General features: G+C 40.4%; 1 protein-coding gene and 1 long non-coding RNA gene across 2 annotated transcripts in view; one reads left to right on the top strand and one right to left on the bottom strand.

The window, feature by feature from the left end:
• Positions 1–2666, top strand: part of LOC117505394 (B-cell scaffold protein with ankyrin repeats-like) — a 37843-nt gene extending 35177 nt beyond the window's left edge. The window contains exons 11-13 of the mRNA XM_034165040.1: positions 939–1002; positions 2321–2350; positions 2527–2666. Of these exons, the coding sequence (XP_034020931.1) occupies positions 939–1002; positions 2321–2350; positions 2527–2666 (234 nt within the window). The remainder of the gene's footprint in view (positions 1–938; positions 1003–2320; positions 2351–2526) is intronic.
• A 3943-nt stretch (positions 2667–6609) lies between these two features.
• Positions 6610–9755, bottom strand: LOC117505196. The gene is made up of 2 exons (XR_004559044.1): positions 9358–9755; positions 6610–6915 (listed from the first exon to the last, which is right to left on the bottom strand). It is a non-coding gene; the product is annotated as an uncharacterized LOC117505196 (long non-coding RNA).
• Positions 9756–16045: the final 6290 nt, after the last annotated feature.

Genomic DNA, 16045 nt, shown 5'->3' with positions numbered 1-16045 from the left:
TCCATCAAATGGATTTCGGCTGATCTGCAACCAGTGAATGTTTCATTTAAAGTCCAGTTTGGGGAAGGTTATGTAATTTTAACAATACTTTTTATGTTAAAATTCAATATTATTTTTTCCTCAACAAAATGTTATGTAGCAGGAGTACAAGTATTATATATACTGTATGCATTTAATGTGATGAATAAACTGCCAAACCATTTTCACTGTCATGGAACTGACACAGTCAGGGTCTTTTATCATTAATGTAGTTACATACATTATCCACTAGATGTCACCATCATGTAGTGTTTCAAGCATCACAATTTTTTATTTTTATTTGAGAAACTGAATCAGCTGGTCTGCTCTGGACAGGCGGCCTGTCCAGGGTGTACCCCACCCCTCAACCAATGGCCGCTGGGATAGCCTCCAGCTCCCCCATGACCCTTACTTGGAACAACTGGCTGTATGAATCAGCTGCTTCAAGGGCTTCAAAAATCCTTATCATTTGAACTGCTTGACAACCATCAATAAAAGTGGTTTTATTAGAACAAGAGAAGTTGCTGCCTCACTATTATTAAGGTGCCGTTGAGCCAGGCCCTACTTCCAGGTTAATGTGCAGCAAACAATTTTCAATTTCAATTTATTTTCATTTATATAGCACCAAATCACAACAGAGTTGCCTCAAGGCGCTTGCCACAACTACAACTACAACCCTGTGCTCAACAGCCGGTTCATTCATCTTTTTCCCTTACAGTTTGTGAAATATTCATTTATGGGGGGGGGTGTTAACAGGAAGTAACCATTTGTAAAAGAATGGGGAATCATGGCAGACAGATCTGAAAAGCAGAAGATTGTGAAGTGTGAACAATGAAGACATACATGCACCTGTTCAATTTCTTGAGCAGACGTCTTTTCATTCCTGGAAAATAAATAAATAGATGCATTTGCCTCCACAGGAGAATTTGAATCCGCTGGGAGCCGGAATCATCAACCACAGAGATAATGATGACAGCGTCTACGGTAAGTATTCACTCTTCAAAGGCTCTACAGATTGTCTACACCCCAGACATAAACACCTGGTCCATAAGTATTTGAACAATGCCAGATTCTGTTTATTTATTGCCTCTGTTTACCACCACAGAGATAAAATGACACAATAAAGGTGTGCTTGCAGTGTAGACCTTCAGCTTTAATTCAACAGGTTTAACAGCAATATTACATTAACCATTAAAGAGTTACAGCCATTTGTAAACAGCCCCTCAATTATGGAGGTTGGAAGTAACTCAACAAACTACCATAATTCTAAATATAAGGATTAAACATCACAGCCAGTTTATTCATTTTTAAAGACAAGTCAGGATAGAAGCATTTCCAAGTCAGTGGCGATGTGTTAGACTTCATTTACATCAGTTAATAAGAAATACAGTATGGTATACAGTATGTTATCATAAATCTGTAGGCAGAAAGACAAATGAGGGAAGCCACCAAGACATCCTCAGAAACAATAGAAGTATTATAGGCTTCTGTGGCTGTGATCAGAGGAACAATGCGAAGTGCAAAATGTGTCTGTTGCATCAACGGTTACACAACTTCATGGGGGAGTTGCACAGGGAATTATTTTCTTGTAAAGATGTGAAATTTCAGTTATTGCTTGCCAGAGGGCACATGGGAGACCTGAGCTTAGAATTGTTTTTTTTTTGGGTTTTTTGCTTTTTTTGGTGAAACATTTTCTGTCCTTCACTCCATCATGAAGCACTTCCCAGTTTCTCTAATCTCAAATACAGTGTCTGATAACTCCTTCAGAGTTGTCAGGTGTGTCTTGGTGGCTTCCGTCACTCATCTCCTTCCTGCATGGTCACTCAGTTATTGAGAACTGCCTACTGCAGACACATTTCCAGCACAATCTCATACACTTTGTATTTTTCACTGATGTAAATGAACTCCAAGACATTTTCGGTGACTTGTCTAAAAACATCTACAAAGAAACTTGGTTGTAGAAAAGGGTGATTTAATCCTTCAATTAGAATAGTGTTAGTTTACCCAGTTAATTATGGCCTCTAAAAATGGAGAGACTATGTATAAAAATAACTAATTCTTAAATGGTTAATTTGATTTTAAAGTAGCTGAAAGTTGACACTACAAACACATCTTTCTTGTTTTATTTCAACTCCATTATGGTGGTGTACAGAAGCACAATTACACACAATAAGGGTCCCTGTTCAAATACTTATGGATCTGACTGAATATATATTATTCACAACAGTGAAATAAGCATTCATGCTGCAAATTCTTAAACTCAGCCACGTAAAATGATTGAGAAAGTGTTCTCTCTCCTCAGATAAAATCAGCATTGTCCATCACACGCCAAGTGAGTGTTTACACAATTCTGACAAAAAGCTGTTTTCACGCCTTTGGTATTAGTTGCAGTGGTGAGGAATTAATCCCAGAGTTGAAGCTAATCCTTAGTGACTTGTTTTGGTGGGGCGGGTTTGACTTCAGTCACTAAATAATTCTGTGTTGGACACGGTGGGTAATTTCCTGCAGGTGCGACTGGAAACGAACATCGAAGAGGAAACCAAGCAACGAGTTTTTACAGCAAACCCGCAAAAGGACAGCCTGTGCGTTCCCCCCTCCTTACCATTAAGATAAACATGTTAGACAGTTTATTGCATGATGAAGGTTAAACAAAGCAATGACAAAGTGTTTTTTGTCATCATCTGTCTCTTACAGTGCACTCTCTTTTGGAGAGCTGACAAACGGTGAAGGTACGTGTGACATTCGACAAGACAGATTTGCGTTTTGTCGGGGAAGTTCGCCATTTTATTTATTTATTTTTTTGATATTTTATTTTTAAGTTTCGAGGTTAATGTTTCTTGACATGAGTTAATGTCCTCACGTCAAGCAACCCAGTCCAGTCGAAGATTCAAGCTTCTCTACTTTTGAGGTTAATGTTTTCACTCGGGACAAAAACAAATGTAATCTTGTATGGTATCATTTTAGAACGCAACCACCATCACGGGCTAACTGGCCCTACAACATAATTGTTGAGGCAAGCCAAAAACGCTCAAAGCAAACAGCTTCTATCACCAATGAACATGGAAAAACGTCATTAGAAATGTCTGTTAGCATGGAGAGGGTCCCTAGAGAGGTAAACATGCATGTTTATCTCACTAAATGTAGCGAAACCTTTTTAAAAAATCAATTATACAGTTAGCCGATTAGCTTAGCCTCCAGCCCATTCCTGTCTCCCAGGGTTCACCTGCTCCTGGAGCTCACCAGACCTGCATGTTTTCCATGTGTACCTGCGTACCACAGCTGATTAGTCAAGCCTGGTGTTTCCAAGCTCTTCACTGGCTGATCACACTTGACGTATTTAATTACCAGTGCGTGGAACAGAGTTGGGAGGACAGATGATCTCCACCAGTCTGGTTGGTGACCCCTGCTGTAGATCAAGTGCATTTACCTCCATTGGGACCTTATCAGGAACTTCAAATTACATTTTTGATGTTCAGCGGTGACACAAAGCAGTTAACTCTGTTTTTGGTTTTCCTCATGCCATTACAGCCTGTGACTATGTTTGTGTTTTAAATCAATCGTAAAATTCATTATTGTCATGAGGAGTGATTGAGAAATTCTGAACCTGACCCAGAAAAAGTAGAGTGTTGTTCTCTGTCTTTTTCATTCTGAGAAACAAAACATTTCTTGAGAATGTGTTAAGTTGGGACTCACTGGGTGCAATGTTGACAAATCTTGATTTCTCGGAATACAAACGATGGAAGACCACGCACTACTTTTTCCGGTCCACTTCTCAGTCGCCCCTTGTATGAACCCAGAAACATCTGGAAGCCAGATTGAAAAAAAATGGCAAACTTCCCCTTTAAATATAGATTCAATCATGTAATTGTGCCACATTTTTATACTTGCAGGCAAGAGCAACACTCGTCGAAGATTCGGCCCTTCTTTCTGAACGCCAGGTTCAATCTGCTTTAAATGGAATCGCATAAATGTAGACTTTAAATCAGATTATTATCTTGAGCTGTGTTGTAGAAGAGTGAAGATTGATTATTGATATATCATTTGTTTGGGGATGGGGGCATGGCAGTTTAGTGGTTAGCACACTGCTGGTCAGCTTCCCGCCTGGTCCTTTCTATGTGGAGTTTGCATGTTGTCCCCGTGTTTGCATGGGTTCCCTCTGGATGCTCCGGCTTGCTCTCACTCCCAAAGACATGCAGTTTCGGTGAACTGGTGACTCTAAATTGACCGTAGGTGTGTGTGAGTGCGAGTGTGACTGTGTGTCTATATGCGTCAGCCCTGAGGTAGACTAGCCGCCTGTACAGGGTGAGCTCTGCCTTTCACCCAGTGACTGCTGGGATAGGCTGAAGCCACACCTCCTCTCCACCCATGTAACCCTTAACTGGAATAAACAAGTTTAGTAAACTGATGAAACATTGTTCCGGATTTATTCACTCTTAAAGCGACAGTGTGTAGGATTTAGTGTCATCTGGTGGTGAGGTTACAGACTGCATGAGATCCCGTCACGGGACACAATTTTGTTTCCTCTCACATTTCCTCTTCTTTGGTGACTGGGATTCATGCTCCCCTTGCTTTCTGTTGTGATAAGTAATATGAACCTCCATTTCACAAAAACTAGGGTTCTTAAAGTTGTCAGCCTGCATTAGCAACCGGTAGACGGTGCATCGGGGAGCAACCACTGATTCCCCTTTGCTTCTTTGGTAGGGGTGTCGGGAGAAAAAAAAAAAAACATCGATTCACGTCCGAATCGCGATTCTTATTTATTACGATTCTGAATCGATCCAAAATGTCTAAGAATCGATTTTTAAAAAGCATTTTTTAAAACATTTTCTTGCTTACTCGCTGCGTGTACTGTTTGTCAGGCAACGGCTTCCGCCGTACTACAACGTCCCCGCGAGTGGAGTGGTCCGCCGTGCTTCAAACACTCGTGAGCTGCACAGTTTAGTGGCTGTAGCTTAGCTTGGCGGATGAAAAGCTAATTCAGTCAGCACCGTCTTTGCTGAAGGCAAATGTTTGGGCACATTTTGGATTTTATTATTTGCTGCGTAAGGAGCTTGACATGACTTATGCAGTGTGCAAAATCTGCAAAATGAAAGTCAAGTACTTCGGAAACACTTCAAATCCGCAAGCCCACATGCTACGCCATCACCCGGAGCTAAAAGAGGGGAGCAGCGGTCTCTGCCGACTACTGACCAGCGCTTCGCTAAACTGCCAGCCAAACGAGCAAAGCAGATAAGTAAATTTACATCTAGAATCACTTGATTAACCTTGTAAAGCTGCATTTTCTTAAACATAAACATTTTTTAAGTAATAAAACTATTTCTCAGAGCTCTTTGAATCGAAAATCTGAATCGAATCGTCACCCCAAGAATCGGAATCGAATTGAATCGTGAATTGTTGAACGATTCACATCCCTATTCTTTGGTCTTTGAGCTCAGTTTCAAAAGCAGAACAAGTGTGTCCCATTTGAGCTACTGTATCAAGATGGCAGTGCAACATGGCGGCCTGGATGAGGGGGGCCACTCCCACGTAGATATGAACGGCCTATTCTAAGCTTATGAAAACACACCCATTTCTGGTTGCAGGTAATTAATGAAATTAATTATATGTGAGTGAACAGATGGTTATGAATGCTATATTCCATTTTTCCTAATAAACACCCTTTAATCCCATACACTGTGTCTTTGAGATATAATACTGTCAATCCAGTGATTCAAGAAGAGTATATAAAAAAACACACTGTATAAAATGCATGTTTGCCTTTGCTATTGAAACTACCCAAATAAATGCAACTTAATAATCTCCATGGAATTCTGTTTCACTATATTTGCAGGAATTCATTTACAGGCAAATTTAAAGATATTGATCAAAATGAACACTCTGATTACAGCAAAGTCGACTGACTTTTTCATGAGCCGTTCAAGGCAAGGGAAATAATTCTCCCATCGGTCTGAAAATCCCTGACTACCTCTGGCTTTAGAGGGCGCTCTATCTTTAAATATACCCATCAGCCTCACAGTTTGAAGCAACCGGAGACGGCTGCTAATCACAGAAGCACCTGCTGACCCCTGATGGATGCCAGGCAAACTGTGGGAAAACTATCCACACAGGTTTAGACAAAAAATAATAATAAACAAAATCATTTTAAAGAAGCATTAATGCTTTTTCAGTGGTATACCGATGCTTGGAATGATTCTAAGTGACCACAGAGTAGTGCTGTGTCAGCAAGTGAGAGTAAAAGTAAAGGTCAAAGTCTTAATTTTCAAGGGAACTCACTCGAGTGGACTTTTAATGTTGTGTCCAGACGACTGCGTGCTATAAACCAACTCTAATTCAATAAATAAAATGCAAAGGGGCCTTCTTTAATCACACCCAGAAACTCAGAGTTGTAATCTTGTACAAATGTAGAATTTTGTGAGTGTTTTGGATGACTGATGGTAGCTACCCAGCCTGTGCTTGAATGAATGGACGAATGAATGAATGAATAGGATCTGCACAAGGAATTCAGCACATGCACGGCTAAATCCAACCTCGGCCTTCAAACCGTGCGGACTGTTGCCAACAAAGCAGCTGGATACACGGCGGGCGCATTTCTCTGTTCATGCTCTTTGTGAATATGTATTAATACTGTGCCTACGTAGAACTGCCAGTAGCCTTTGGAGATGATCTGGCTTCATGACCCTGTGGCATTTCAGGCATATGTTTGCCTATAACCTGCTGAGTGGGTTTCAGGCCACCGTTCATCAGCTATGCAAATATCTGAGAAGCGGCATGAGGAACCAGTCCCCGGTCGCACAGCTTCAGTCGTGAGCGTTGCCCACACCAAACATGCTTCTGCATGTGGGTAGTAGAACATCAAAGACACGCCATCAAAGATTCCCTGTTGTTCAAAAGCACCTACTGCGCAGCAAAAAAAAAAAAAAAAGGACCAAAATTTAGAAATGTTCAAGATCCAAACTGATGAATTTATTATTTGGTTGACCAAATAATTGTTGCAATAATTGTTAGACTTTTGACTTATTTGAAGAGAATAAATTCAGTGCAGTGGGAGCTCAAAGTCTGCAAGCAAAGGCAGGCAGATCCTTTTACAGTTAAAAACACAATTTAATCCATATATTTTTCTAATTTTTATGTATATTTTTATTTTCAAATAAATTTGCACATAACAGGTTGTAATTGCAACATTTATTTTGCATTCAAATTTGTTTTTTGGTTTTTCTTTTTTACATTATTGCATTTATTCCATGCTTCATTTCTTGATTTTCAGTAAAGACAGATTTGGAGCTGTAGAAACCCATCAATGGATGGAATGAAAGCCTGCAGAGTGGCATCCCTCTGTCATATATAGCATTCCCCATCTCTGCTTTATTGGAAAGAAAACATTTATTTTACTCCAAATTTATATTTGTGTCCTTTTATAACATTACTGCTCAAAGAGCTTCAGCACAAAATGTCCCAAAATTTTATAAAAAAAATCATCAAAAACTGTTCAATATCAAAAATTTATGAATACTTTTTGTGATTGACTGAACCTTATATTATTATTATCATCACCACAGCCATGCTGCCTTGAGCACACCAGATCCTGTCAGATGTCAGAAGTGAGGCAGACTTGGTTCTGATTAGTTGTTGCCCAGGAGAGCGTTTGGGAACATGAGGAGCCGTGAGCAGGTTTCGCCATTTTGACCTGGAGTTGTGTCAGGAAGGGCAGCTGGTGTTAAACTTGTGCCAAATCCCAATACGGATCTGTACCGGATCTACTGTGGTGGGCCAAAGCAACTGGGAACAGCTGAAAGCAAAATAAAAAAATATCACGCAATGCTAAAATACACTCAGCTGTACGAGCCTTCTGTTCTTTATAATTTGCAGTTGTTTAATTAATTATTAAGATTGTATTGTCTTACAATTTATACATGTTCAATCAAGGACCTCAATCAAAAACAATATTTACATTTTAAAAGCATCTGCAGGAGGCCTTGCGTGTGCACATATATAAGCTTTTGACAAGAGCAGAAGAAGTTGTGCAAATCAAGGAATATTTGTAGATCACCCTCTGTGCATTTGCTGGTTTAGTGACACAAATTTAACTCCAAAGAAAGTTAGCTTTGAGTTAGTGGAAGTTAGCGTGCATGCTAACGTCTGCAAAATGTCTTGCAAATGACTTCAGAGGTGTTATCAGGTTACAAAAGCAGCGTTTTAAGTTTTAGAAGTGTTGATTTCTCGCCAGCTTTAACATAATATACCAGAAAAAGCGGGTAGCAGCTAGCTACACAAGGAAGTGACGACACCATGCTAACATCCGCAAAATATCTTGTAAATAAGTTCAGAGGTGTTATTCAGTTCCAAAAAACAGCACTGTCAGTTTTAGAAGTGTTTATTTCTTGCTAGCATTTACATAATATATGAGAAACATATATATAAACAACAAAAAACTAAGTGGTTTTGGCAAGACCAGCCATTGATGTCACAATGCAGCTCTACTCTGATTGGCTGTCACCCTCACTACTCAAAAACAAAACTGAACAGATTGAAACAGAATATAACTTTTTAAACATCTTAAAATACCTCTTAAAATAGGTCAAGGTTAGTCATCTTTGAATTTGTCCAAGGTCTATGTCCCAAGAATCTTCCCTGTCAATTTGAAGACTGCGAAAGCAATAGGACTGGACTTATGCTGAGCACAGACAAACAGGCGGACAGATGGACGATAAACCTTTACAATACCCGATAGCCATATTTGATGGCCTTGAGTAATAATAACAATAAAAAAAAAAAAACTGTTGTTGACTTTATATTACATTATACAACCATAATTCTTAACAACAGTTAAAATGTGTTGTTTTTTTTTTTTAACATTTACAAATTATTTTAAGTAAAAAGCATGAAACACTTTCTTAAAATTCCAGACTCCCTAAAACTTTTACTTTGTAAGTAAGTTGTTTTTTACTTGGGTTCGCCCCAGCAAATCCGATGTGGATTTCCAAGTTGAACTGGCACAAGTTTGAATGGCCTGATTACTGTAATTTTCAATTTTAAATTTCCATATCACGTTAGGTTTTCAGTTTATCCTTGGTGGTGAGAAGTTTTCTGTTAAGAACCTCAATATTTGGACTTCCTCTTTACTGCGAAGGCAGGCTTTAAGTTCAAGCAGGATGCAGTTCTCCATTACAAAGGTGTCTTGTGTTTGAAACTTAAAGCGGAGCTGCTGCCTCTGCTGGTGAAAAGCACTTCTGAGGGCACAAATGTGGGATTTTTTTTATTTATGAGGAATGATGACAAGCTCACTGAAGAGCCATGCAACTTCTCCATTATTCACATTGGCATTGAGGCAAAAAAATGCACCGTGCACGGTCCTCTCTTGTCCCGAGATTATGGCTGAGGATTGTGCACAGCTGCTCTCCGACATTCCCGATAAAATCAGGCAATTTCACAGTCAGTGGCATTCTCTCATCCCCTAATCCATGCCCTGCACGCTGTTGGTGAACCTCTCTGTGATGACAACAAGCTGTTCGGAGCCGTCCCTCTGGTCAACGTGAATGCCTTCCGCTGGCTACAGAGACACTGAACGACAGAACGGTTGGGTGCAGGAAGAACAAGAAAGAAGTGTCAGATCCGATGCAGCGGGTTGACCTTCACTGATGTTACAGCTCGTGTGGTGCGCTTCTATCACTCCTGAGCAGACAGATTAACACCAACACACATTACAGTTCTATTGTCGACAGCTAATTCTCAATTTCAATAAGTATCTGGAAGACATCGGCGGTTTCCAACAGGAGCAGAGCCACGGGCCGCTGAGGCCTTTGAAAAGCTGATTGGCCTCCTGTGTGCTTCTTGTCTTTTGTCACTTCTGCTGGAGGGTTATAAATCTCGCAGCACCACATTAGGGCCTAATGAACAACTCCATAACTACAACACAGTTACAACAATGGTTTCCCCTAACTGAACATAACCGTAAGGGCTGTGCAATAGTGCCACGCAAATGCTGTAGCCCACGAACAAATCTGACATGATCTCTGGTTTGCAACAATAAATTTAACAAATTCCAGGGCATGACAAATGGAATGCAAACCCTAAACCCTGACAAATTTCAGTCCATCTGTCCGTGCCCTTGGACCAGACACTTCATCTCGCATCATTCCAGTCCACCCAGCTGTGAAACGGTCCCGCCCTCAGCTGAGAAAGTAACCTGCGATGGACCGGCTTCCTGTCCACGGCAGGTCGTAGACGCTCAACCTCCTCATGACATGGTAACCAGGAATAAGCACCAGCAACAAGGAGCCTCAGGAACTTCATAAAACATCAGGATCACAACATCAAATGTAACACAATCTTTGCACCGCAGCAAATACAACACAAATCCTTCACTTCAACAAAGGTAACGCAGACACGGGTTCACATATAAACTGGAGAACACTGGGAGGAGTCATGGACACGGATCCAGTGGCACAGTGTTGTCTACCTTAAATCCAAGGCACCGGATTTAATTTATCTACAATTTGATCAAATGCTGACAACATAAATGACCACATTTTGTATGTCAGTGAAAGTAACACATGTATGATAAGCAACACACATGCTAGATAGACCCTGTGCTGACTGTAGCCTTCAAGTATGAAATTATAAAACAGTACAATCCTTCACTTGTGTTTATCCATTTTCAACACGACAGGGCGCAAATTAACTGGAATCTTTCCCAACATAGTTGATGGCATATTTAGGCCTCATTTAGCACAGCACCTGATGTCTTTTTGTGTGTTTTGCAAGTTAGCCATTAATAATTTGCAGTACAGACAAACCATTTTGTTCCATCCCCAGCCGCACGTTCTATCTGTTCTTTAATTCTGGTTTTACTGTCCTGCTTTGTTGTATAGACCTGGCGTGTTCTAGCTTTTGCTGAGTATGTCATAACAATGAACAAAAAGTTAGTTTAAGTGCAGCCATCCTTTGCATACACACTTCATTTAATACATTTCCTTATTTATTGTGAGTCTTCATGGCTCCAAGATTTTCCTTTTTTACTCTCTTCGCCCACTTCATCTTGCCCTTGTGTCCGTTCACAGATGCATTTTTTTTTGAAGAAGTTCAAACAGGAGACAAAAAGGTACTTGACAGAAAAAAAGAGAGAAAAGTAGGAGTACAAAAAAGCAAGGAAATGCAATTCACTGTACAAACGTCGGGGGAATCTCAATGTCTGCCGAAGCACAGAGGAGCTCTGTTCAGCCTTCACGGGCTGTGGGGTGAAAAGAGCAGCAGCCACAGTGAGGAACATCAATTCTGTCAAGTTCTTACATACAGTGGAAAAAAAAAAAAAACCTGACCAAGGTTTGTTTGTTTTACAAAGACACAGTCGAAGAACGATGGAGCTACAACGCATTAACCAAATCATTTTATGGTTTTGAAAATAAACAGCTGCGCTCTCATCCTTGATATCACAAAGCTGAACAATAAGAAATCCTCAAGATCCCACACGCTCTGAATTTAGTGGAGATTAGAACTGCAAACGTCTCTTGGCAATTTGGAGCAAATTGTTAAAGGATTCAAACACAATGACAGGACATTTCTGTGTTGTGATAAATGAGTCAGCAGCGCGGCGCTGCTGTCCTTTATTCTGATTTATGCTGAATGTTCAGGAGGAGGGCGGCACCACGCTGATATTTTCAACAGTAACTCCTTTTTACATACACAGAAATGACCATTTTAATGGATGCAGACAATAAAAAACAATGTCGCTCCTTTTCCCACCTTTAAAGTGAAATTATGTTTTCCTTTAACCTCCACCGCGAAGGTCAAAGGTCACTGTCTGGTACATGACTGCACCCTTGGGACAGGTAGGAAACCGCTTCTGTCTCAGAGATGCCTCAAACTCAGCAAACGAGGCTTCAAAAGAATCCAATTTTGTCGTTATTGTGTTACTACCGGAGGGTTTTAAACCAGCGGCTTCCAACAACAAAATGTAACATTTATTTTGAAAGTTTGTCAACCAGACGGGACTCGCTGGACATGCAGTGAGAAGGCTGTGGTGTGACACAAAGTCATTCCAGCAGTACTCAAGAAAGAGTTCTGAGACAAGTACAGCGGAACCTCAGTTTTAGAACTTAATTGGTTCCTAAACGTTTTTCTTAAACTGAGCTGTTCTTAAACCGAAACCAGTTTTCCCATAAGAAAAGATGTAAAATGGATTAATCTGTTCCTGGCCCCAAAAAGAACACTGTGTTTGTACCTTTTTAACAGCATTTCGTGCATAAAAGGCAGACAAAATACAAAAACATGCACAGTATCTTACACAAAATACTGTACAGTAATTATAATATAACAGACCATTTAATTTCACCTAAACTGCACAGAAGAGACCATAAGAACTTCAGGTAACTTTACTTCTGAACGAATCAGACGCCTCTGTTGCAGTGAAACTCTGGTTGGATTTAATGCTGTATGCTAACAGCATTAGCACTTATAGCTGTTGGTAGCTTCACTTGCTAGCTCCAATTAATGTATGATTACTGCAAAAAATACGCAGCTCATAACTTTTAAAAGTAAACTGTTCGGGGCACCACCGCGCAATCCCCAAAAATATGACGAACTTTATTGCTTTTTCTTCTTCTTCTTCCATTGATTTATTGGCGGATTGCCACCCAACATGGTGCATTACCGCCACCTACTGTGTTCGTGAACCAAGACTGTTTGAAAAGTGATGTATTTTTCGTTCAAAAAATATGTTCTTAAGCAGAGTTGTTCTTAAACCGAGGTTCCACTGTATTTGCTTTAACCGGGGCATCCAATCACAGAATGTCAGGCTCTCCTTCACATGTACATATGGAGAGCTACTTTCAGCACATGTACAGCAATGTGCAGGAGTACCAAGAGTTCATGTAATTGTACAAATGTAATGCCTCCCCCAATAACCACTTGGGTAAACTTTAAGGTTATGGTAGAGTTTGTCATTAACTTGAGTCACATTAATTAGAGTTTGATAATAATTTTGGCCAGTGATGAAAGCCCTACATGCCACATGTTGCTGCACAGATGGTCAATAGATTGACCATTTGGCACTCTGGGAATGTTAGCGGGTGGTACGTCATCTTACTCAAAAATGACCCAACATGACTGTTGCAAAAGGGTTCATCACTGTAGAAGTCATCCTGAGTCAAATTTTGACCCATGAAAGTCTTATCCTCACCCAGCTTGAAAGGAATCCAATGTTATTAGGGCCTGCTCGGAAATCAGCCAAAGCAAAATACACCTGATTTAAAATGTGCATCACAACAGAACAAGAACGGCAGAAAACACACACACACACACACACACACACACACACACACACACACACACACACACACACACACACACACACACACACACACACACACACACACACACACACACACACACTGCTGCACAATGCCTCTCTAATAATGAACAGTGGATATTAAGAGCTGCAACAGATTTTCTTGACTTTATATTCATTCTAACTCTTAGTTAACTCAACTTTGTGACATGTTGTACACAACATGCAAATAATCACATACAAAGAAAACAACAACTTTCTCCCTCCAACAATGTACTCACCATTGAATCCTCCCATTATTAACGCCCATCCATCCACCCATCTTCTGAACCTGATTACTGTCGTCAAGGGTCACAGCAGGGCTGGAGCCTATCTCAGCGGTCATTGGGCGAGAGGTAGAGATCCCTGGACAGACTGCCAGGTATAAATACAAAGAACCTAAAAATCCTTCAATAAAATTCAAATACTCTCTGAGCTGCCTCAACAACCAACAATGACCATTTTAAACAAGTGTTGCAACTTGAATGTGCAGGTGATCAAGAGAATGCAATGAACCTGCAATCACAGAGAGCCCGAAACAAACGCCTGGGTTCAAAACCTAGCACATAGTCCAACTCCTATCCCACAGAGCCACCTGCTCTGAAGATGTATGGAGAAAAACATATGACATGGTGCCAGGTCAAGAGGTCTGGAAATACATGAGGGAGAAAAGATGAACCACAGAGAGAACCCAAGTGTGGAGAGGAACAAGATTTATGTGTAGAATTCCACAAATGGACAGAATAATAAACAACAAAATCGGAGGTACAACAAAAGTAAGACAAATATCAAAATAAGTACGGGGAAGTAGGCTGAGGTTGAGATGGAGTTGTTGGTATGCAAATTCCTCATTATGGTATATCATGCAAATCCTGACATATAACTGATGTGGAGTTTCAACGCATTGGGCTCACAGACTGTTCATCTTTTCCATGTGCAAATTCAGTCCGATACCAAATACATCCCCAAGTCCAACGAAGCTGGGACGTTGTGTGAAATGTAAATAAAAACAGAATACAATGATTTGCAAATCCTCTTCAACCTATATTCAATTGAATACACTACAAAGACAAGATATTTAATGTTCAAACTGATAAACTTTGTTTTTGTGCAAATATTTGCTCATTTTGAAATGGACGCCTGCAACACATTTCAAAAAAGCTGGGACAGGCGCAACAAAAGACAGGGAAAGTTGATGAATGCTCAAAGTATACCTGTTTGGAACATTCCACAGGTGAACAGGTTAATTGGAAACAGGTGAGTGTCATGATTGGGTATAAAAGGAGCATCACCAAAAGACTCAGCCTTTCTCAAGCAAAGATAGGGCGAGGATCACCACTCTGAACAACTGTGTGATAAAATAGTCCAACAGTTTAAGAACAATGTTTCTCAACATTCAATTGCAAGGAATCTAGGGATTCCATCATCTACAGTCCATAATATAAACAAAAGATTCACAGAATCTGGAGAACTTTCTACACGTAAGCGGCAAGGCCGAAAGCCAACACTGAATGCCCGTGATCTTCGATCCCTCAGGCGGCACTGCAATAAAACCGACATCATTGTGGAGAGGATCTTACCGCATGGGCTCAGGAACACTTCAGAAAACCAATGTCAGTTAACACAGTTTGTCGCAATATCTACAAGTGCAAGTTAAAACTCTACCATGCAAAGCGAAAGCCATACATCAACAACATTCAGAAACGCCGCCGCCTTTTCTGGGCCCGAGCTCATTTGAAATGGACAGATGCAAAGTGGAAATGTGTGCTGTGGTCTGATGAGTCCACATTTCTAATTGTTTTTAGAAATCGTGGACGTCGTGTCCTCCGGACAAAAGAGGAAAAGGACCATCCAGATTGTTACCAGTGTAAAGTTCAAAAGCCAGCATTTGTGATGGTATGGGGGTGTGTTAGTGCCCATGGCATAAGCAACTTACACATCTGTGATGGCACCATCAATACTGAAAGGTACATCCAGGTTTTGGAGCAACACATGCTGCCATCCAAGCAACATCTTTTCAGGGAGGTCCCTGCTTCTTTCTGCAAGACAATGCCATGCTACATTCTGCACCTGTTACAACAGCGTGGCTTTGTAGTAAAAGAGTATGGGTACTAGACTGGCCTGCCTGCAGTCCAGACCTGTCGCCCATTGAAAATGAGCGGTGCATTATGAAGCGCAAAATATGACAACGGAGACCCCGGACTGTTGAACAACTTAAGTTGTACATCAAGCAAGAACGGGAAAGAATTCCACCTACAAAGCTTCAACAATTGGTGTCCTCAGTTCCCAAACGCTTATTGAGTGTTGTTAGAAGGAAAGGTGATGTAACACAGCGGTAAACATACTACTGTCCCAGCTTTTTTGAAATGTGTTGCAGGCATCCATTTCAAAATGAGCAAATATATGAACATAAACAATAAAGTTTATCAGTTTGCACATTAAATATCTTGTCTTTGTGGTGTATTCAATTGAATATAGGTTGAAGAGGATTTGCAAATCATTGTTTTCTGTTTTCATTTACATTTTACACAATGTACCAACTTCACTGGAATTGGGGTTTTACAATGTTAGACAAGATCATTTTCCCTCAAGAATAGAAGACAACATTTTGCTCTCATAATTCACATTTGTGCTTCCGAGCCATGTCTCAAGAGATTCAAACTGGTCAAGAAAACTATCTAGGCGTGATCATTTAAAGGAAAAACA

Source organism: Thalassophryne amazonica, chromosome 23, assembly GCF_902500255.1.
Source record: "Thalassophryne amazonica chromosome 23, fThaAma1.1, whole genome shotgun sequence".
NCBI classification, from domain to species: Eukaryota; Metazoa; Chordata; class Actinopteri; order Batrachoidiformes; family Batrachoididae; genus Thalassophryne; species Thalassophryne amazonica.
The sequence above is the reverse complement of the archived record's forward strand: the minus strand, read 5'-3'. Positions and strand labels throughout refer to the sequence as shown.